This window comes from Amyelois transitella, chromosome 21, assembly GCF_032362555.1.
Source record: "Amyelois transitella isolate CPQ chromosome 21, ilAmyTran1.1, whole genome shotgun sequence".
Classification (NCBI taxonomy): domain Eukaryota; kingdom Metazoa; phylum Arthropoda; class Insecta; order Lepidoptera; family Pyralidae; genus Amyelois; species Amyelois transitella.
In genome coordinates this window covers 767,281-791,756 of record NC_083524.1, presented here as the reverse complement: position 1 = coordinate 791,756, position 24,476 = coordinate 767,281, and the positions used below count along the sequence as shown (strand labels likewise).

The window sequence follows — 24,476 nt, the reverse complement described above, 5'->3', positions numbered from 1 at the left end:
TTGTTGGCGATTGGCTAATAACCTGTCACTATTTGAATCTCAATTCATTAAGCCAAATAGCTGAACGAGGTCATTCAGTCTTTTCAAGTCTGTTGGCTCAGTCTTCCTCGCAAGGGATATAGACGTGACCATATGCCTCTTTCCCACTTTCTCTAAAATCACGCCTCTTTCCCGGAGGGGAAGCAGAGACTACATCTTTCCACTTGCCACGATCTCAGCATACTTCCTTCGCTTCATCCACATTCATAACTCTCTTCATGCAAGCTCGGCGGTTTGAGGTACTCTTGACCTGACCCTTTACCAGGACGTACTTAATTTGATCATGATACGTTCGTCTAAGTCTTCCCACTCCGACCATAAAAAAATTGTTGAAAAATCTAAAATTAAAAATTTGTTAAATTTGTCATTTAAAAATTTGTTGATTTGTTTCTAGCTATGTTGGCGAACGCCAAGGCCAAGATGCAAGCCCTGCTGGAGGGAATAGCAAAACTCAACGCGTACTTGCAAGAGAAAGAGGATGAGAAGAGGAAAATGGAGGAGGACATCAACCAGTGTCTGGCGAGGATGGACAGAGCCAACAGGTATTTGGTTACATCTAGGCTTCGAACTGAAGAAAAACATTTTTTTTTTGGTGACGTAGCGGTTGCCATGCCATTTTGTTTATGAGAGATATATTATGTCAAAAATGATTTTTATTGTCATTATATTCTTTAAATTTTTACGTTGAATAATATGTATAAACATTTTAAACTGATTATTTCCTCCTCTTTTCGCCATCTTGCTTCTGTAGGAATAAATAACTTTATAACTATACTTCCTACACTGGGTGCCGTGTGGTTCCCGGCACCATTACAAAACGAATAGGACCACTCCATCTCTTTCCCATGGATGTCGTAAAAGGCGACTAAGGGATGATCTTATAAACTTGGGATTCCTCTTTTAGGCGATGGGCTAGCAACCTGTCACTATTTGAATCTCAATTCCATCATAAAGCCAAACAGCTGAACGTGGCCTTTCGGTCTTTTCAAGGCTGTTGGTTTTGTATACCCCGCATGGGATATAGACGTGATTATATGTAAACATGTATGTTTCATTGTGTTCTTATTCGTTACCTCTTCCCACTCATTAGATGGGGTCGACACAGTTTTTTTTTTCTCCACACAAACGGTTCTTCATTGTCTCTATCTTATTAACACTTTGCGGCGCGGAACTGTTATAGCAGTACTCGCTAAAATTTGAAAATTGACAGTACGGCGTATGCTGTCTCTAAAAAAGATGGTATAAACGGAGCAACGGTGATAACCGAGCCATGACTATGGAATCATCGTATAGGCCAAGATTTACTGGCAATCTGTGATCTACTCAACTTTCGCTACCGTCAAATTTAACATACCTAAACGCAAACACCGGAGTTTCATACACGTGGCAGTATCTACGGCGTTAACCGTAATGTTAATATAGAGAATCTGATACTAGCGCCAGTCAGTGTTGCGCAGGAGCTGGCTATAGCCGTAGATGTTCGAGGTAGAGTACAATATTTGTACTATTATAACAGTACGGTTATGTCCGTGATGAAATTTGTATGGAATTTTTGGCGTCATTTCATGAAATTGTTAGGTCGAGCTTCCGCGTCGCAAAGTGTTAACTTTTCAAGCTTTGAAACTCTCTCATCTCATCATTCAACCAGAAGACTTTGTCCAGATATAACCCGTTCTGTTTATTCCAGGTTGTTGAATGGACTTTCGAGCGAAAGGGTCCGTTGGATCAAGACCATTGCAGACTTGGATGTCGATATAGTTAACCTGATTGGCGACATTTTGTTAAGCGCTTGTGAGTTATTTCTATCCTATCCTACTACTATTATAAAGGCGAAAGTTTGTATGGATGTATGGATGTTTGTTACTCTTTCACGCAAAAACTACTGAACCGATTACCATGAAATTTGGTATGTAGGTAGCTGAAGACCCAGAATAACACATAGGCTACTTTTTATCCCAGAGTTCCCGCGGGATTGATAGGGTTTCCATGCGGACGAAGTCGCGGGCGGCCTCTAGTTCTTCAATATATCGTTCGTATCTTATTCTTCTATGAGGATCATATAATATTTAATTTTTTAGGCGCAGTGGGCTATGTCACTCCGTTCACAGACGAGTTTCGAAGGGATTTGCTTGAAAAATGGATAACTCACATGGTGGTATATGTTATTTTTTTATTACACACAATTAATTATGCTGTTTATCAATAAAATTATTTTAAGTACATACCTACCTACATACATATAATCACGTGTATATCCCTTGCGGGGTAGACAGAGCCAGCAGTCCTGAAAAGACTGATAGGCCACCTTCAGCGATTTGGCTTTAAGATAACATTGAGATTCAAATTGTGACAAGTTGCTAGCCCATCGCCTAAAAGAAGAATCCCAAGTTTATAAGCCTATCCCTTAGTCGCCTTTTACGACATCCATGGGCAAGAGATGGAGTGGTCCTATTCTTTTTTATTCTATTGGTGCCGGGAACCACGCGGCACATTATTTTAAGTGTTTAAAATTATTGAAATTTCATTGGAGCTGCGATTCCCCAAGCATACCTAGCCTGGTGGAAGATCATCCCTTAGGTGTCGGTCAACCCCGAATTATGGCTCACTTCGTAAATCATTATTTTTAATCATCCATAACATACCCCTCTGTCTACCCCGCAAGGGATATAGACGTGATTATATGTATGTATCCATAACATTTATTCCGGGTTCGAATCCCGGCCAGGGCATGATGAGAATAGAACTTTTTCTGATTGACCTGGGTCTTGGATGTTTATCTATATAAGTATTTATTTTTATAATATTAATATTTTATATATTGTGGATGAAGCGAAGGAAGTATGCAGAGATCGTGGCAAGTGGAAAGAGGTAGTCTCTGCCTACCCCTCCGGGAAAGAGGCTTGATTTTACGTATGTATGTATGTATGAATAAAATATAGAATCGTTGAGTTAGTATCTCGTAACACAAGTCTCGAACTTACTTCGAGGCTAACTCAATCAGTGTAATTTGTCCGGTATATATATATATATTTATATATTTATTTACTCTTCAGTTCATCAATGTGCGATAAGATATAGAACCTACATATTTGATTTTAGGAAGTAAATGTACCTCATACCCACGGCGCAACACCGTTGTCCATTCTCGGAGATGCCGTACAAATAAGGTATGTAAATCATTAGACGTACATACATATGGTCACGTCTATATCCCTTGCGGGGTAGACAGAGCCAACAGTCTTGAAAAGACTGAATGGCCACGTTCAGCTGTTTGCCTTAATGATAGAATTGAGATTCAAATAGTGACAGGTTGCTAGCCCATCGCCTGAAAAAGAATCCCAAGTTTGAAAGCCTATCCTTTAGTCGCCTTTTACGACATCCATGGGAAAGAGATGAAGTGGTCCTATTCTTTTTAGTATTGGTGCCGGGAACCACACGGCATATACATAGATATATATATAAATCACATAGATATATATAATCACGTCTTTAGACAGACCCGACGGTCTGCCTAATGAATAGGGATGAAGAAGTCTTTTCGAGACTTGAGTTGAGTCTCTAGAAGACTGAAAGTACTAGTGGCTGCGGTGGATTTCGACCTGTTGCCTTTTTGCGCAATAGCATTTCAACCAGGCACCTTGACGATTAGACCGCTGACGCTGACCAAAATATATAGCTGTGAACATTTCGAGCCGTGTGGTTCCCGGCATCTATAAAAAAAAAAGAATAAGACCACTACATGTCGTTCCCATGAATGTTGTAAAAGGCGACAAAGGGATATGCTTATAAGCTTAGTATTCTTTTTTTAAGGCGACGGGCTAGCAACCTGTCACTATTTGAATCTCAATTCCATCATTAAGCCAAATAGCTCAATGTGGACTATCAATCTTTTTAAGACTGTTGGCTCTGTCTACCCCGCAAGGGATATAGACGTGATTTAATGAATTTATGCATGTAAAGTAAAAAAAAGGTAAAAAATAAAGTTGTCTTTTGTTATGGTGTTCTTTGAAAAAATTCTTTTTACTTTACTTTTACTTTACATGTATGAACATTTGTTGTCAGGAACTGGCAAATGTACGGGCTCCCTCGGGATCCTCTATCAGTGGAGTCGGCTGTGCTCATGTCCAACTCGAGACGCTGGCCGCTGGTCATCGACCCTCAGACGCAGGCCAACAAGTGGATCAGAGCTATGGTGAAGTATATGACTAACTAGCGACCCGCCCCGGCTTCGCACGGGTGCAAAATTATAAATCCTACTACTATTATAAAGGCGAAAGTTTGTATGGATGTATGGATGTTTGTTACTCTTTCACGCAAAAACTACTGAACCGATTACGATGAAATTTGGTATGTAGGTAGCTGAAGACCCAGAATAACATATAGGCTACCTTTTATCTCGGAGTTCCCGCGGGATTGGTTCCACGCGGACGAAGTCGCGCGTGGCCTCTAGTTTAACGTATAACCGCGATATGGTCTCACGCACTGCAACATTTTTATGATTGCTGACTTTATGATGGATATAAATTTAGAGTAATTAAGTGCCGTGTGGTTCCCGGCACCAGACAAAAAAGAATAAGACCACTTCATCTCTTTCCAATGGATGTCGTAAAAGGCGACTAAGGGATAGGCTTATAAACTTGGGATTCTTCTTTTAGGCGATAAGCTAGCAACCTGTCACTATTTGAATCTCAATTCTATCATTCAGCCAAACAGATGAACGTGGCCTTTCAGTCTTTTCAAGGCTGCTGGCTCTGCTTTACCCCGCAAGGGATTTAGACCTGATGATATGTATGTATGTACTTTATCGTTAGATCCTTGATCAAATTTGATTATTATACAGGGTAAAATCGAAGGGCTAATAGTTTGCAAGCCGAACGACAGAGACCTATTGAGAAGCTTCGAATCTGCACTGCGCTTCGGGAAACCCATTCTTCTGGAGAACGTGGGCCAGGAACTAGATCCAGCTCTGGATCCTGTACTCAAGGTACTTGAATAAATTATTTTGGAAATTTAAACAGATATCAAATAAAATCATTTCTATCAAATACCAAAGAATTATTAACATCGTCCTTGCGATGAGCCCTAGGTTTGCCAATGACCATACTCATAAAGTTGGTATTAAAATTAATTAATTACAAGGAGCGACGTTTTTGTAACTTTATAATTGCATCTATAAACCTTCTGTCTTCTTAAGATCATTCGTAAAAAGTAAAAAGACATGTAGTTTTTTCAGCATCTTTTCTCTTGATAACAGAATTGGATTTAAAAATTTTGAAATTATAATAGATAATGATGATGTAAAAGGACATCAACTGAATTCGTGTTCTCTACAGCGTCAATACTTCCGGCAAGCCGGTCAACTGGTGCTCAAACTTGGTGACTCCCTGATCCCCTACATCCCTGGGTTCCGTCTCTACATCACGACGAAGCTTCCCAACCCTCGGTACACTCCGGAGACTTCGGTCAAAGTGCAGATTGTCAATTTTGCGCTCGTGCCAAGGTAGGATTCTGAATAACTGATAGATACGAGTTGGAATCTTCCCTTTTCTCAACTGTCTACATATATATTATATATATGGCCTCTGTGGCGCAGCAGTAGTACGCTTGTATGTGACACCGGAGGTCCCGGGTTCGAATCTCGTAACACAAGTCTCGAACTTACTTCGAGGCTAACTCAATCTGTGTAATTTGTCCCGTAAATGTATATACATGTGTGGTCTCAAAATTGTCAGAGGAATAAAACCAAAAAACACTTACACATCCACAGCGGTCTAGCCGAGCAACTGCTATCAATAGTAGTGGCGCAGGAGCGACCAGATTTAGAAGAGCTCCGAGGCCAGCTGATCGTCTCCCGCGCACAGCTCGCGTCACAACTGGCTGAGATGCAGGCGGACATCTTGTACGGCTTGTCCAATAGTGAAGGATCGCCTGTGGATGATCTGCCATTGATTTTGACCCTGGAGGCGATAAAAATCAAGAGCGCCGAGATAATAGTGAGTTGTGTATTTTTCCCGAATCTCTCTTCCCCGATATAGTTAACATGGGGATTTTCAAGGCAAGAGTGAATAGGCATTATCTGAGTTTACGTGCACCACCGTGTGGTTACCGGCACCAGTACAAAAAAGAATAGGACCACTCCATCTCTTTCCTATGGATGTCGTAAAAGGCCACTAAGGGGAGGCTCATAAACTTGGGATTCTTTTTTAGGCGGTGGGTAAGCAACCTGTCACTATTTGAATCTCAATTCTATCATTAAGCCAAATATCTGAACGTGGCCATTCAGTCTTTTCAAGACTGTTGGCTCTGTCTACCCCGCAAGGGATATAGACGTGACCATATGTATGTATGTATGTGCAACACCTTAGGCCTCATCTTGCTTACCACCAGACTGATAGAGGTCAAACGGACTCAAATTATTATATAAGTATAAAAAAATGGTAAAAGCTCATCCTTCGGATATTTCAAACCGCCTGTCACCACGATTCAGGAGTCGATTAACAGGAAATTTACACGAAGCGACTTTAATCTCTTCATGTTTACCGAAAACCCAATGTTACATTATGAACCAAACTATAACGTAATTTTTTACTTACTTAACTTTGAGGTGTGACAAACTCTGTTTCAATAAGATGCATTTTTGCTATTATAATCACCTTTGTGTGTTTTCCAACATTAGCGATATAGTATTGCTTTTTGTCATCTTCTTACTGCTGGTTTTAGTCCCAATTGTATCCTCACCACTCTGGAAAAGAGCCCAAGATTCGCCCTTGACCTTGGATCCTGGATTTTTACACGAAGCGACTCCCGTCTGACCTCTGCAACCTTTGCAGGAGAACCTAAACCATTCATCATTTTCACCAGATAAAAGTGGACGACATAAAACGTACAACTCTCGAAATTGAACCTTGGATCCTGGATTTTTACACGAAGCGACTCCCGTCTGACCTCTGCAACCTTTGCAGAGTCACCTAAACCATTCATTCAACATCACTTTCACCAGATAAAAGTGGACGACATAGAACGTACAACTCGCGAAATTGAACCTTGGATCCTGGATTTTTACACGAAGCGACTCCCGTCTGACCTCTGCAACCTTTGCAGGGGAACCTAAACCATTCATTCAACATCAATTTCACCAGATAAAAGTAGACGACATAGAACGTACAACTCTGGAAATTGACGAGGCCCGCGGCGATTATGTCCCCGTCGCGAACCGCGGCCAGATACTGTTCTTCTGTCTGGCCGGCATGGCGAACGTGGACCCGATGTACCAGTATTCCCTGGAGTGGTTCGTGAAATTGTTCGTCAGGAGCATGGCGGAGACGGAACAGACTGGTAAGTTTTATAATATATATATACGGGACAAATTACACAGATCGAGTTAGCCTCGAAGTAAGTTCGAAACTTGTGTTACGAGATACTAACTCAACGATACTATATTTTATAATAAATACTTATATAGATAAACATCCAAAACCCAGGCCAATCAGAAAAACATCGTTTCTCATCATGCGCTGGCCGGGATTCGAACCCGGGACCTCCGGTGTCACAGACAAGCGTACTACCGCTGCGCCACAGGGGCCGTCATTTATGGAGTCTGAACGACGATGATCGTGTTAAATGATATAATTTTTCGTCGTTCGAGCATTGTGCCGTAAGACTTCATGTTTGCACGATTCATTGACATAATGATCTTCGATAATGTTTTTTGGAATAATATCTTAAGAATACTTGATCCGACCAGAACCAAATAGACCAGCTTAACCAGAAAGTTTTATTCTGACGAGGATTGACGATCGATGACGATTCTCACCCCTCCGGGAAAGAGGCGTGATTTTATGTATGTATGTATGTATGATCTTCGACTTTTCTGCCGAAACTCGGCAGAGAGAGAGATATTGGATATAAGAGAAAAAATAATCATTCTTATCAGAAAGAATCGACTCAAGTCTTCTTATGAGAGAATTATGAGTGTGGATGAGGCGAAAGAAGTATGCAGAGATCGTAGCAAGTGGAAAGATGTAGTCTCTGCCTACCCCTCCGGGAAAAAGGCGTGATTTTATATATGTATGTCAATTAAATCTATGAAGATAATGAATAAGGTGTAAAATTACATATTACATGAATTCTCTCATCTTTTCAGAGGACATAGTGGAACGTGTGGAAATAATTATAGAACACTTCACATTTCTGCTCTACCAGAACGTATGCCGAAGTCTGTTTGAGCGGCACAAGCTATTGTTCGCCTTCCTGCTTTGCGCGAGAATACTGCTCGACAAGGGTGTGATAAGACATGCAGAGTTCAACTTTCTGCTGAACGGAGGGAAGATTGAACAGGTGTGGAGGAATGTATTTAGATTTTAAATAAATAGGGTTATTGAATCCTCATAAAGTAGTAGTAGTATCAATAGTAGTAGTAGTGGTAGTAGTAATAGTAATAGTAGTACTAGTAGTAGTAGTACTACTGGTAGTCTCTGCCTACCCCTCCAGGAAAGAGGCGTGATTTTATGTACGAGTATGTGTACGTTACGTATGTAATCCTCATATACTGCTTCGGTTTTGGCTATTTCTTTCTCCTTAAATCTTAAGGCTTTCTTAAAACTTAATCTTATCTTTATCTTAAGCAGTTTTTGTCTCCTAAAAACAGATTACACATTCTTTTTGATATATCGTGCATTTCAAAACTGTTAATTATCAATACACTTTACACTCCGTTATTCGTTACACTCCGTTGTTGAAGATGATGTTGCAGAGCAGTTTGTTACCGCTTCTTCTGCACTGACGCTTTGGAAGCGGCAGTAAACTTAGTTTTAAGTAATTTATTTGACGTCAATCAATATTGTGAAACCAAAAGATTTGACAATTATTAAGCGATATGAAGTGTCCTATAATAATGAATAAATTTTTTTAATTGAATTTGACTTGAATTGAACTCCCTACTCTTGATTTCCATTACGCTGTCAAACCATCACTTTTTGAGTCGCTATCCAAAAGAGTAAAACATTCCTTACTACATTATATGACTTTATGCCTTTCATGACTTTCCTGAAGAGAGTTATGAATGTGGATGAAGCGAAGGAAGTATGCAGAGATCGTGGCAAGTGGAAAGAGGTAGTCTCTGCCTCCGGGAAAGAGGCGAGATTTTATGTATGTATGTATGTATGACTTTCCTATCAATTCATCTGTATCTCATGAACCCAAAACCGTAATTTATTTGTTGTGACTTCGTTACAACGTATGTATGTTTGCAACAAAACACCCTGGTGTTTCAGGAACTGGATAATCCAGAGCCTAAATGGGTTTCCCTCAGGATGTGGCTGGACATGCAACAGCTGGCTTCCCTCCACACGATGAACAGATTCGTGTGCGAGGATTTCAAGGAACAGATCAAATTTTTCAGGACTTACTACGACGCGTGGAACCCTCACAAGTGAGCGAGACACATCTTCAATGTCGATGTGCATACATATGGTCACACGTCTATATCCCTTGCGGGGTAGACAGAGCCAACAGTCTGGAAAAGACTGAATGGCCAAGTTCAGCTGTTTGGCTTAATGATAGAATATTGAGATTCAAATAGTGACAGGTTGCTAGCCCATCGCCTAAAAGAAGAAACCCAAGTTTTTAAGCCTATCCCTTGGTCGCCTTTTACGACGTCCATGGGAAAGAGATGGAGTGGTCCTATTCTTTTTTGTATATGTGCCGGGAACCACACGGCACTTTCGATATAATTGGAAACAATACCAAATTTTGCATTAAGATCTGATGCTGCTTCCTCTGTCTGTCTGTGGATCTTCTTTCTTTCTTGATCTTTACCTTTTCTCATATGGCATGAGCACTATTTATAACCACTGTATGTCTGTGTCTATCACAATTTTCTTTTTAATGAAGACAATGTTAATTCGTCAACGATTTAGATTTAAAAGATCTATATTTGGAAATTGACGTCCGGTAAAAATGCTGCAGTGTAGTTTGTTCCGCCGCTTCTTGTACACTTTGCAAGCTTGCGTTTTGAAACACTGTTGTAGATACAATTAGGTTTAAGTTGTGTGACGTCATAAAGTGATACCTTGTATCCAATTTTTTAAAGTAAATCTATTCTATTATATCCTCTTGATAACCCAAAAAAAATGTTTTGCCCCTCCTCATATTAACTCTGTTTCCCTTACAGACTGCCGTATCCTAAACCCCTGGACTCCCAACTGGATGCTTTCCAAAAACTCCTTGTTCTGAAATGCTTGCGACCTGACAAGCTGGTACCAGGCCTTCAGGTATTATCAATTGTGTTCTTTTACTGTCATGCTTCGCAGAACGGAATTTTTGGACTATTTTATTCCTCCTTGCTTTAGTTCCAGTTGCATCCTCACCAAGTGTCGTGTGGTTCCCGGCACCAATACAAAAAAGAATAGGACCACTCCATCTCTTTCCCATGAATGTTGTAAAAGGCGACTAAGGGATAGGCTTACAAACTTGGGATTCTTTTCTAGGCGATGGGCTGACAACCTGTCACTGTTTGAATCTCAATTCTATCGTTAAGCCAAATAGCTGAACGTGGCCATTCAGTCTTTTCCAGACTGTTGGCTCTGTCTACCCCGCAAGGGATATAGACGTGACCATATGTATATATATATATGCATCCTCACCAATCTGGAGAGGCGACCGGGGTATGTATGACCTTTGATCATGAATCCTGATGGACCATGGATTAACCAATGCTCATATCTCTATTATATAAAATTAATTGCAAAATTTGTTGGGAAGCGCATAAAATAAAGGCCTCCCTCCATAAATGTCTATCAGACGTAGAATTCGACGCGTAGAGATTCCATAAAATATAGTTTAAAATAAGGTTTACGTGTGGTTCCCGGCGCCAATACAAAAAAAGAATATGACCACTCCCTCTCTCTCCCACTGATGTCATAAAAGACAACTAGGAAAGGAATAGGCTTATAAAATTAGGATTCTTCTTTTAGTGGACGGGCTAGCAACCTGTCACTATTTGAATCTCAATTCTACCATTAATGGCGTTCAGTTGTAAGGCTTAAGCCTTACAACTGAACGCGGCCTATCAGTCTTTCAAGACTGCTGGCTCTGTCTACCCCGCAACGGATATAGACGTGATCATGTGAATGAATAAATGAAAATTCAGTGTCGTTTAACAGGATTACGTGGTTAGCGGTCTCGGTGCACGCTTCGTAGAACCACAGCCGGCGGATCTCGCCGCGCTTTATGCAGAGTCAGATGCGCTTGCGCCGATTATCTTCGTTCTGTCCACTGGCACTGATCCCGCTGCTGGTATATTTCATACTACCATCGCAGAATCTACTTCTGATCTTAAACAAGTAGAAATGGGAAAGTTGGTTGAGAAAGTTATTGATCTGGTATACCATATATTTGAGGATACATACATTTGGAGTAAGAAGATCCTCACAAATGTAACTATATCAAGTCTCGGACGTTCTGGAAAAAGAGTACAGAGACTGTTATATCAGTTTACTAATAATTGATACTAATCTTTGGGTTTTATACAAACTTTTGAGGCTCAAATATTAGTATCACTTAGCCCATGAAACTATTGCGCCGAAATGGACTCAAAATTTGCACCAACTATAGGATATGGAGATATTGATGATCCTGGATGAAACTATAATACCTGAAGCACAATGATAAAGTGATTGATGATATCTTTCATACATACATTAATCACGCCTCTTTCCCGGAGGGGAAGGGAGAGACCACATCATTCCACTTGCCACGATCTCTGCATACTTCTTTCGCTTCATCCACATTCGTAACTCTCTTCATGCAAGCTTTCGATATATCTTATGCTTTTTAATTTGAAACACATGACTTGTATAATATTGTATTATTATACCCGAAACCGCCGAGCTTGCATGAAGAGAGTTATGAATGTGGATGAAGCGAAGGAAATATGCAGAGATCGTGGCAAGTGGAAAGAGGTAGTCTCTGCCTACCCCTCCGGGAAAGAGGCGTGATTTTATGTATGTATGTATGTATGACTTGTATTACAGATCTACTTAAATTTGCGGACAAAATGAAGATGGGCAAGCGTTTTGAGAGCATCTCCTTGGGCCAGGGTCAGGGTCCACTGGCTGAGGCCATGATGAGAGTCGGCTGTGACTTTGGGAACTGGGTGTTCTTCCAAGTAAGAACATTTGTTTATTTAACTAGCTGTGCCCGTGATTTCGTCTGCATGGAGTAGTTATGGCAATGGCAAGGATTAATTATTTTCCCCGTTTTTTTTTCACATATTTCATTATTTCTTTGCTCCTTTGAGTTGCAGCATAAATGATCTATTCAACGCAGAAATAATTTTTTTTATTCGAAACAGTTGTTCCTGAGATTAGCGCTTTCAAACAAACAAACTCTTCAGCTTTATAATATTAGTATAGATTGGTACACCAAAAGTGTTTACATACTACATTCAACAACAGGTACATATAACTCATGTAGATCATAAAGTCATTTGAAGATCTAGATTTTTTTATAATAAACTAGATATAGTACTCCCGCAGATTCGCTCGGCGTAAATCTCTAAATATCGTTATTTTTTGTTCCCGGGGAATTCAAGTTTTACTGCTCTAGACCACCATAAGGAATATTAATGAGAAATTTCAAACATATGTATTTACACCAAACTGTTTAAACTGTATTTTAGTATGTCAGACAATCGGTCAGTATCTAGTCTATGCTATATAAAAACTAGAGGCCGCCCGTAACTTTTGCCGCATGGAAACCCTATCAATCCCGCGGAAACTCCGGGATAAAAAGTAGCCTATATGTAATTCTGGGTCTTCAGCTACCTAAATACCAAATTTCACCGTAATCGGTTCAGTAGTTTTTGCGTGAAAGAGTAACAAACATCCATACTGACATCCTGACATACAAACTTTCGCATTTATAATATTAGTAGGATAGAATATATTGCCAGATTCATACATACATATAAAAGTCTTTAAAAATCACAGAATTAAAAAGCAAAATGCTATTCAAAAAAATTATGATCTATTTCTTTTTTAACTTTAAATTAAATTAATTCGACATGATTACATAACTTTGACGTCTTTGCTCGTGGGTATGTCTAAAAGTTAATAAATACCTTTGGAATGTATAATTACCTATGCCGTGTGGTTCCCGGCATCAACAAAAAAAAAAGAATAGGATCACTCCATCTCTTTCCCATGGATGTCGTAAAAGACGACTAAGGGATAGGCTTATAAACTTGGGATTCTTCTTTAAGGCGATTGGCTAGCAACCTGCCACTATTTGAATCTCAATTCTATCATCAAACCAAAAAGCTGTACGTGGCCTATCAGTCTTTTCAAGATAAAGACGTGACTATATATATGTATGTATTATTTCGCCCGTTCAGAACTGCCACTTATCTCCTTCCTGGATGCCGATCCTGGAGATCAACGTGGAACAGATTCAGCCTGAACTGGTGCACAAGGACTTCAGGCTTTGGCTCACGTCTACCCCGTCACCGCACTTCCCTGTCGCGTTGCTTCAGAACGGTATGATTTATTATTTACTAGCGACCCGCCCCGGCTTCGCACGGGTGCAAAATTATAAATGTTATTATACATAAAAACCTTCCTCTTGAATCACTCTACCTGTTACAAGAAACCGCATCAAAATCCGTTGCGTAATTTTAAAGATTTAAGCATACAGACAGACAGACTAAAATAGCGACTTTGTTTTATACTGTGTAGTGATTTATTTTTTTATTTATTTATTTATTATCATTACAAAAAAAAAAACAACAATTACAATGGTAAACATAATGCATTAGGTTAAAACCACAAAGGTTTGTTGTGTACTAATGCAGTTTAAATACATTTCAAAATTTTATTAACGGTTAGGTACATAAGTAGAAAATTAAAGAAGAAAAGAAATTTAAACAGCGCGCGAAATAAGCGCATAGATAATGTAGGTATGCCGCCTCCGCTATGTCAAAATCTGTCAAAATCGCCGTCCGCGGTCGAATGGGTAGACTGAAGATGAAGATATAATTTTTTTTTTTTTTTTGGAAACTGGTACATTGAGATTACACGGCTAAATTATGGTAAATAAAAAATATCCTGCCGTGTGGTTCCCGGCACCAATAAAGAAAAGAATAATAGAAAAAAGAATAAGACCACTCCATCTCTTTCCCATGGATGTCGTAAAAGGCGACTAAGGGATAAGCTTATAAACTTGGGATTCTTCTTTAAGGCAATTAGCTAACAACGTGTCTCTATTAAAATCTCAATTCTATCATCAAGCCGAATAGCTTAACGTGGCCTTTCAGTCTTTTCAAGACTGTTGGCTCTGTCTACCTCGCAAGAGATTCAAACGTGATTATATGTATGTATTAGGTTACAAGATGACTGTGGAGCCACCTCGTGGGATCAAGGCGAACTTGCTTAAGGCCTACATGAACCAAGTGCCCGATTTTGTGGACTTCTTCAATTCTAACGACAGCAAAGTTCCTAACTTCAAGGTACGTTTGTAATGACTCTTCTAAGTATATTATAAAATTCTCGTGTTACGCTGTTCGTTCCCGTACTCCTCCGAAACGGTTTGACCAATTCTCATGAAATTTTGTAAGCATATTGAGTATATAGTATAGAAATGTGTGCCGTGTGGTTCCCGGCACTATTACAAAAAAGAATAGGACCACTCCATCTCTTTCCCATGGATGTCGTAAAAGGCGACTAAGGGATCGGCTTATAAACTTAGGATTCCTCTTTTAGGCGATGGGCTAGCAACCTGTCACTATTTGAATCTCGGTTCTATCATTAAGCCAAATAGCTGAACGTGGCCATTCAGTCTTTTCAAGACTGTTGGCTCTGTCTACCCCGCAAGGGATATAGACGTGATCATATGTATGTATGTATGTAGTATAGAAATCTGAGAATCGGCCAACATTTATTTTTCATATCCGTTAATAATAAGGGTTGTCCCTTAACATTTTTTTTTTACTAGAAATTTCTGAATATTTGGCAAAACAACGTTTGCCGGAACAGTTAATTTGAATATATTACTGTTGTTACTTAATATATTTTAGCTTCAAGTTAAATACTGTTAACATCAAAAATTGCGGAGAATCTTATCAAATCAAATCAAATATATTTATTGTGCAACACAGGTTAAAGGCTGTTACATATTTGTGATCATCGCAGTGAGCTGTCCTAATGGACATACAATATCGTATTAAAATTAAATTTCAATGTAAGCAATTAAATTAATGAGTAAGAATGAAATTAAAATTAAATAAAAATTAAAAAAAAGCCTTATTTGTTGTCAATTAAAAATAATTATATAATTGAGTCATGCATATTAATAATAAATAAATTATAATAATATCATCTAGAAATTCTTGAACATTATAGTAGCATTTCTCAATCAGAAGTAATTTTAATTTCTTTTCTTATATTTTTTCCAGTGGCTTCTCTTCTCTCTCTGTCTGTTCCACGGCGTAGTTCTGGAACGCCGTAAATTTGGTCCTCTGGGATTCAACATCCCCTACGAATTCACTGATGGCGATTTGAGGATATGCATCTCACAATTACACATGTTCTTGATCGAGTATGCTGAAGTCCCTCTGAAGGTACATATTAAAATGATCTTAGAAAGATATTAGAAAGACAAAGCGTATATTTTTATTTTAATGAAGCGTGATTGTGTACCTATATTTTATTACTAATATTATAAGGCTGAAGAGTTTGTTTGTTTGTTTGTATGAAAGCGCTTATCTCAGGAACTAATGGTTCGAATTGAAAAATTCTTTTTGTGTCGAATAGACCATTTATCGAGGAAGGCTTTGGGGAATTTGTGATTACCATCTTCCAACTACTTTTCACGAAGAATTACACGAAATTCCGATCAAAATAAATAAGCTGCCGCGCAATGTTTCTTCTGTTCTGTTTGAAGTCTGTAAAATCATAAAAGGAAAAAAGAAAAAAAGTGTTTTTCATAACTTAGGTACCTACACTAAATCACGCTTCTTTCCCGTATGGGTAGGCAGAGACTACATCTTTCCACTTGCCACGATCCCTGCATACTTCTACCGCTTCATCCACATTCATAACTCTCTTCATGCAAACTCGTCGATTACGGGTTTCTGAACAAAGATGCTTAATATAAACATAAAGACAACGAAAAACACAACTACATTACAAAACATCTGATAAACATTTTGTAACATACATACATATGGTCACGTCTATATCCCTTGCGGGGTAGACAGACCCAACAGAAGAGAGTTGAAAAGACTGAATCACCACGTTCAGCTATTTGGCTTAACGATAGATTTGTCGTGTAGTGTCGTGTAGTGCCGTGTGGTTCCCGGCACCAATACAAAAAAGAATGGGACCACTCCGTCTCTTTCCCATGGATGTCGTAAAAGGCGACTAAGGGATAGGCTTACATACTTGGGATTCTTTTTTAGGCGATGGTCTAGCAACCTGTCACTATTTGAATCTCAATTCTATCTTAAAGCCAAATAGCTGAACGTGGCCTATCAGTCTTAACAAGACTGTTGGCTCTGTCTACCCCGCAAGGGATATAGACGTGATTATATGTATGTATGTATAGATTTGTCATTTTGTAACAGATGTTGACATACACGGCCGGCCACATCAACTACGGCGGTCGCGTCACGGACGACTGGGATCGCCGCTGTTTGCTATGCCTGCTCTCCGACTACTACACTACAGGGGTGCTCAACGATAGGTACATGTTCGATGAGACCGGCGCTTACAAGCAGGTGACTAGATGTGTTTTGCATATTATATTAAGTATGTGATGTGAAAATGCTGCAGTGTAGTTTGTTCCGCTGCGTCTTATACGCGCGCGCTTTGGAAGCGGAAGTAGGTATGATTAGATTTGAGTGATGTGACGTCAATAAGTGATACCTTGTATACAATTTTGAATATAAATCTATTCTATTCTATTCATATAATTTTCGTCATGTCATTCACGTTTTTCTTTTAACACATTTATGGAAATAACACACGCTATGTGAAGAACGGGGAGGTTCATCTTTTCATTCATTCATACATAAACTCACGTCTATATCCCTTGCGGGCTAGAGTGGTGACGACCTGTCACTATTTTGAAACTCAATTCTATCTGAAAGCTAAACAGCTGAACGTGGCCTATCAGTCTTTTCAAGACTGCTGACTCTGTCTACCCCGCAAGGGATATAGACGTGATCATATGTATGTTCCTTTACAATATTGTGCAATATTGTCTTTTTCAATTGATACAGCAACCTGTGTCTGCAAACATTGAGGACTACACGAAGTACATAAGGACATTGCCATTGAACGATGATCCATCTCTGTTCGGTCTGCACAGCAACGCCAACATTAGTTACGCCATGTCGGAGACCAGCACTTGTCTTAGTGAGTATACATACATACACACATATACATATACATACATACACACATACATACATCCTACTAATATTATAAATGCGAATGTTTGTGAGTATGTCAGTATGGATGTTTGTTACCCTTTCACGCAATTGCAATAATGAACCGATTACGGGGAAATTTGGTATGTAGGTAGCTGAAGACCCAGAATAACATATAGGCTACTTTTTGTCCCGGAGTTACCGCGGGATTGATAGGGTTTCCATGCGGACGAAGTCGCGGGCGGCCTCTAGTACATACATACATGCATGCATACATACATACATGCATACATACATACATACATACATGCATTCATACATACATGCATACATACATACATACATACATACATACATACACATATACATACATACATAAAATCACGCCTTCTTGCCGGTGGCGTTGGCAGAGACAACATCCCTCCACTTTCGCTTCATCCACATTCATAACTCTCTTTACCTGCCTCTCTCTCTGTCTTTTTTTATCATAACTGACTTCTAAATCAGATGGTGTAGATGTTTGCCTCGCTGCTTAGTGGTCCAAAAACTTTTGCTGGTAACAGTATTTGGTAACCACATAAATTATTTATTGAACAGATACCCTCAAAAACCTTCAGCCCAAAGAGGTGAGCGGTGAAGGAGGTATGAGCGCTGAAGAAATGACGGAACGGGCGGCCAAGGAAATTCTAGAAGTTATGCCGCCAGCATTAGACCAGGCGTACATAGCTGAAACGTTAGTTTTGTGTGCTTTCATGCTAATTACAATAGTTGCCAAGAAAGAAACATAACAGATAATGCTTCCAGCATTAAGTCCGCCAATTGTGCTATACATTTGTATTTTGGTCAATGAAGTTTAAATAGAGTGTAAGTGCCGTGTGGTTCCCGGCACCAACACAAAAAAGAATAGGACCACTCCATCTTTTTCCCATGGATGTCGTAAAAGGCGACTAAGAGATAGGCTTACAATCTTGAGATTCTTTTTTTTAGGCGATGGGCTAGCAACCTGTCACTATTTAGATCTCAATTCTATCATTAAGCCAAATAGCTGAACGTGGCCATTCAGTCTTTTTAAGACTGTTGGCTCTGTCTACTCCGCAAGGGATATAGACGTGACCATATGTATGTATGTAAGGTTAAATAAATAAATAAATATAGTATTTGCTACCTGCTTCTATTCCCGAGCAGAAGATTTCCTACGAAATCTTTCTAATGTTCCTTTAGGTCTGTATAACTCACCCCCAAATTCCATAGGCTGACGATACACGTTAAACCTCGCTTAACCATGCCATCTCCGAATGATCTTCCTCTTTTCTTGCCGTAATTCCTCTAAGAAATATGACCGATACCTACGCATAATTCCAGTTATCCCGTATCTTATAAGGAGTCGCTCAACACTGTGCTGATTCAAGAGGCTATAAGATACAACAGACTGCTGGGTGTTATCAAGAATTCTTTGAGGTGATCAATTTTTTTAGTTAGGTCATGCACGTCAGTACGTTGGCTCTGCAAATTATAATACTTCAATTTGTAGGCAAATTTCTTATCTCTGAATCTCTTCTAGAAGTTCTTTGATTCCGTTTTGTCCTGATCATATCAAAACATTGCATGATATGTAGTTAATCTTATTTGCTGATTAACTTAAGGATTTTTTAAATCATAATATGTCATACACACATATAAGCCCGTCTCTACACAAAAGGACTAAGAAGTTGTAGTTGTTGTGTGATAGATAGGCATAGACTACAACTTCCTACTTGCCACGATCTCTCTACACTTATTTCGCTTCATCCACATTCACAACCCTGTTCATGCAAGTTCGGCGGTTTCGTATACTCTTGACTTGATGTTGCACGTTTTATCTAAATTCAGGGATCTGCTTAAAGCTCTCAAAGGCTTGGTGGTGATGTCAGAAGCCCTGGAAAGCATGGCTAACAGCCTAGCTCGGAACGCCGTGCCTCTAATGTGGAGCTCCAAAGCTTATCCGTCGCTCAAACCTCTTGGTAATCATTTATCTGTTCCATAATCATCATTGCATACAGCCGAACGTGGCCTTTCATTCTTTTCAAGCCTCTCAGCTCTGTTTACCTTGCAAGGAGCATAGACTTGACTATATGTATGTATGTATGTATCATTGCATCTTACTCTGGACATTAGGAGAAAGAAAACTGTGTCATCACGGTTGTGTTTACTTTTTGTGGGTTACAATTACTAAGCGGGATGATAATTTTTTTGTAACATACATACATACATATGGTCACGTCTATATCCCTTGCGGGGTAGACAGAGCCAACAGCCTTCAAAAGACTGAATGGCCACGTTCAGCTATTCGGCTTAACGATAGAATTGAGATTCAACTAGTGACTGGTTGCTAGCCCATCGCCTAAAAAAGAATCCCAAGTTTGTAAGCCTATCCCTTAGTCGCCTTTTACGACATCCATGGGAAAGATATGGAGTGGTCCTATTCTTTTTTGTATTGGTGCCGGGAGCCACACTTTTTTGTAAGTATAGACTTATGACCGTTTCAGAAAACAAATTTCAGCCCTGAACTAGGTGCTATTTTGGGCAAGCATCATGTAAGTCTGCTATAAAGAAAAAGTCCTTTTAGAGAGTGGTAAAATTACAAGACATTTTTAGGTACTGAATGGATCAGCCTAATTTGGGCATCTGCTTGACACCAATCTTCCATATAATTTTCTGATGCACTAACCGTTCCTGTTTTTGTTATATATTCATCTTTCGACATCCATAGAAAAAATATTATTATACTTAGATATAATATATATAAAGTAGGTTAAAAATTTGACAATCCTACTATACTATTATAAAGGCGAAAGTTTGTATGGATGTATGGATGTTTGTTACTCTTTCACGCAAAAACTACTGAACCGATTACCATGAAATTTGGTATGTAGGTAGCTGAAGACCCAGAATAACACATAGGCTACTTTTTATCCCAGAGTTCCCGCGGGATTGATAGGGTTTCCATGCGGACGAAGTCGCGGGCGGCCTCTATTTAAAATAAAACTTCCTTAAATATGTAATCCAATACCTTTCTTTGAATCAAATCAGCTGCCTGGGTCAAAGACCTGTGCCTCCGCGTGCAGTTCATGCAGCAGTGGGCTGACGGGGGAATACCGAAAGTGTTCTGGATCTCGGGGTTCTACTTCCCCCAGGCATTCCTCACTGGAGCTTTGCAGAACTATGCCAGGAAACACGTGATTGCGATTGATACTGTCGCTTATGCGTTTGAGGTAAGTATCTCCTTCTGCCTCCTGGCTTTAGTCCCGGTTGCATCCTCATCTCGCCGGAGAAAAGCCCGAGGTATGCCTTTGACCATGGATCCTGGATTGGGTGAGGCAGGTTTCAACACGAAGCGACTCCCATCTGACCTCCGCAAACTTTGCATGTAAACCTAACCCGTATAAGATCCATGGTTACACATCCAGTTGCCTGAATGTGCAGGTTTCCTCACGATGTTTTTCCTCACCGTAAAAGCATCGGTTAGTATTCAAACTAATGTACATAACTTCGAAATGAGTCATTAGGTCAAGATGGGATTTGAACCTGTGCCCTTTTTGCGCCATTTGCATTTAAACCTGGCACCTTACCGATTCGTCTACCGACGCTTTGAGGTAAGTATCTGGCCTATTTAATTCTAGATCTTGGTCATAGGCAGACCCAGGATCCAACAGAGTGGGAACATCAAAAACAAAATGAGAAGGACCTCTGCCCTAAAAGATGATCATAATACATACATACATACATATCATCACGTCTATATCCCTTACGGGGTAGACAGAGCCAACAGTCTTGAAAAGACTGAATGGCCACGTTCAGCTATTTGGCTTAATGATAGAATTGAGATTCAAATAGTGACAGGTTGCTAGCCTGTCGCCTAAAAAAGAATCCCAAGTTTGTAAGCCTATCCCTTAGTCACCTTTTACGACATCCATGGGAAAGAGATGGAGTGGTCCTATTCTTCTTTTTATTGGTGCCGGGAACCACACGACACCACCAACCACATGATCATAATGCGTTTAAGATTGCTGGTGTTAGTTTAGGAGAAATTTTAAAAGCATTGGTTTAGGCACCAGATCCTAAGAGTGAGAACATCGGGTTAGAATTCCGCGGTGGTAATAATGATTATTCTTTTGTGTGAAATATATCGTGGTGAGCAAAAACATCGTAAAAAACCTGAACATTCTGACAACTGTTTATTTAAACACCAATCGAGCTGATATAACGAGATAAGACCATATAATTATCTGACTTTTCCACTATCGTGGAGATAATCGGACCCCAGGCTCTTCATCAAGGAGTTCGAACCGACAATTGAATCGCGAGAAATTGAAGAAGAAATTTCTGACCAAGATTTTGTTAATGCTGTCTCTCTCTCTCTCATACGTCAGGCCTTACCTGGCGTGCCGGCGAAACGGCCAGACGACGGCTGCTGCGTCCGCGGCCTGTACCTGGAGGGCGCCAGGTGGAACGTCGGGGACATGTCTCTGGAAGAGAGTCGGGCCAAGGAGCTCCATACTGGTGAGTTGTAGATTTATCTCTTGATTGGCAGAATGTACCTGGAGGGCGCCAGGTGGAACGTCGGGGACATGTCTCTGGAAGAGAGTCGGGCCAAGGAGCTGCATACTGGTGAGTTGTAGATTTATCTCTTGATCGGCAGAATGTACCTGGAGGGCGCCAGGTGGAACGTCGGGGACATGTCTCTAGAAGAGAGTCGGGCCAAGGAGCTGCATACTGGTGAGTTGTAGATTTATCTCTTGATCGGCAGAATGTACCTGGAGGGCGCCAGGTGGAACGTCGGGGACATGTCTCTGGAAGAGAGTCGGGCCAAGGAGCTGCATACTGGTGAGTTGTAGATTTATCTCTTGATCGGCAGAATGTACCTGGAGGGCGCCAGGTGGAACGTCGGGGACATGTCTCTGGAAGAGAGTCGGGCCAAGGAGCTTCATACTGGTGAGTTGTAGATTTATCTCTTGATCGGCAGAATGTACCTGGAGGGCGCCAGGTGGAACGTCGGGGACACGTCTCTGGAAGAGAGTCGGGCCAAGGAGCTGCATACTGGTGAGTTGTAGATTTATCTCTTGATCGGCAGAATGTACCTGGAGGGCGCCAGGTGGAACGTCGGGGACATGTCTCTGGAAGAGAGTCGGGCCAAGGAGCTGCATACTGGTGAGTTGTAGATTTATCTCTTGATCGGCAGAATGTACCTGGAGGGCGCCAGGTGGAACGTCGGGGACATGTCTCTGGAAGAGAGTCGGGCCAAGGAGCTCCATACTGGTGAGTTGTAGATTTATCTCTTGATCGGCAGAATGTACCTGGAGGGCGCCAGGTGGAACGTCGGGGACATGTCTCTGGAAGAGAGTCGGGCCAAGGAGCTCCATACTGGTAAGTTGTAGATTTATCTCTTGATCGGCAGAATGTACCTGGAGGGCGCCAGGTGGAACGTCGGGGACATGTGTCTAGAAGAGAGTCGGGCCAAGGAGCTCCATACTGGTAAGTTGTAGATTTATCTCTTGATCGGCAGAATGTACCTGGAGGGCGCCAGGTGGAACGTCGGGGACATGTGTCTAGAAGAGAGTCGGGCCAAGGAGCTTCATACTGGTAAGTTGTAGATTTATCTCTTAATCGGCAGAATGTACCTGGAGGGCGCCAGGTGGAACGTCGGGGACATGTCTCTGGAAGAGAGTCGGGCCAAGGAGCTGCATACTGGTGAGTTGTAGATTTATCTCTTGATCGGCAGAATGTACCTGGAGGGCGCCAGGTGGAACGTCGGGGACATGTCTCTGGAAGAGAGTCGGGCCAAGGAGCTGCATACTGGTGAGTTGTAGATTTATCTCTTGATCGGCAGAATGTACCTGGAGGGCGCCAGGTGGAACGTCGGGGACATGTCTCTGGAAGAGAGTCGGGCCAAGGAGCTTCATACTGGTAAGTTCTAATTTTATTTCTTGACTAGCTGTGCCCGCGACTTCGTCCGCCTGGAATAGTTATTTTGGGCATCATTGAAGCTCTCAAAGATGGATAGTTTTCCCCTTTTTTTCACATTTTCCATTATTTCTTCGCTCCTAAAAGTTTCAGCGTGAAATTATATAACCTTCTGTTATAAAGCCTTCCTCGATAAATGGTCTATTCAACGCACAAAGAATTTTTCAATGCGAACCAGTAGTTCCTGAGATTGGCGCGTTCAAACAAACAAATCCTTAGCTTTATAATATTAGTATAGATTGGCAGAATGGTCGTCAATTCCGATCTGGTCTGATGGCACACTTTACAATTCGTTCTTGGCTTCTTTCCACACACACCATTATGCAGGTGCGTCTACTTATTCTTGATTAGTTTATCCATCTGGGGATTGATCTTACGCGTGATCTAATCACGTTAGATCCCTTCAGCCTGACCTAGTAATAGGACACATTCGTGCTGGTGCTGGTGGTGGCTGGAGATTGGAAAGGAATAGTCGTATTTTTCTGACGACAATCATGCAACTATAAAAAACACTATGCCGTGTAGTTCCTAACAGAAAAAGAAAAGGACCACTTCATATTTTTCCCATGGATGTCGTAAAAGGCTACGAAGGAATAGTCTTGTAAACTTGGGATTCTTCTTTTAGGCAACGGGCTAGCAACCTGTCACTATAGGTATTAATCTCAATTCTATCACTAAGCCAAATACCTGAACGTGGCCTATCAGTCTTTTGAAGACTGTTGGCTCCTTCAACCCCGCAAGAAATACGATATGTACACTTTTATAACAATTTTGTACCAACCATCTGTTTCTACCAGAAATGGCGATAATTTACATGAAACCCGAGCAGAACCACAAACTGCAATCGGGCCTTTACGAATGTCCGACATACAAGACTCTGGTCCGAGCCGGTACCTTGTCCACCACCGGCCACTCCACCAACTACGTTATGACCATTGAGCTGCCCACCCACAAACCGCCCGCCCATTGGATCAAGAGGGGGGTGGCTTTGTTCTGTGCCCTGGATTATTAA

The 24,476-nt window shown here is 40.7% G+C and overlaps 1 protein-coding gene across 1 annotated transcript in view; it reads left to right on the top strand.

Moving 5' to 3' along the window:
- LOC106142182 (dynein axonemal heavy chain 1-like) overlaps nt 1-24,476 on the top strand; it is a 93,010-nt gene extending 68,534 nt beyond the window's left edge. Inside the window, exons 63-87 of the mRNA XM_060950171.1 lie at nt 434-581; nt 1,727-1,830; nt 2,118-2,194; nt 3,139-3,206; nt 4,102-4,231; nt 4,880-5,023; nt 5,373-5,539; nt 5,807-6,032; nt 7,179-7,374; nt 8,183-8,376; nt 9,312-9,469; nt 10,211-10,310; nt 11,202-11,334; nt 12,072-12,205; nt 13,433-13,574; nt 14,418-14,542; nt 15,488-15,652; nt 16,658-16,810; nt 17,315-17,450; nt 18,062-18,197; nt 18,827-18,922; nt 19,334-19,464; nt 20,534-20,715; nt 21,874-22,003; nt 24,262-24,476. Of these exons, the coding sequence (XP_060806154.1) occupies nt 434-581; nt 1,727-1,830; nt 2,118-2,194; nt 3,139-3,206; nt 4,102-4,231; nt 4,880-5,023; nt 5,373-5,539; nt 5,807-6,032; nt 7,179-7,374; nt 8,183-8,376; nt 9,312-9,469; nt 10,211-10,310; nt 11,202-11,334; nt 12,072-12,205; nt 13,433-13,574; nt 14,418-14,542; nt 15,488-15,652; nt 16,658-16,810; nt 17,315-17,450; nt 18,062-18,197; nt 18,827-18,922; nt 19,334-19,464; nt 20,534-20,715; nt 21,874-22,003; nt 24,262-24,476 (3,590 nt within the window). The remainder of the gene's footprint in view (nt 1-433; nt 582-1,726; nt 1,831-2,117; nt 2,195-3,138; nt 3,207-4,101; nt 4,232-4,879; nt 5,024-5,372; nt 5,540-5,806; nt 6,033-7,178; nt 7,375-8,182; nt 8,377-9,311; nt 9,470-10,210; nt 10,311-11,201; nt 11,335-12,071; nt 12,206-13,432; nt 13,575-14,417; nt 14,543-15,487; nt 15,653-16,657; nt 16,811-17,314; nt 17,451-18,061; nt 18,198-18,826; nt 18,923-19,333; nt 19,465-20,533; nt 20,716-21,873; nt 22,004-24,261) is intronic.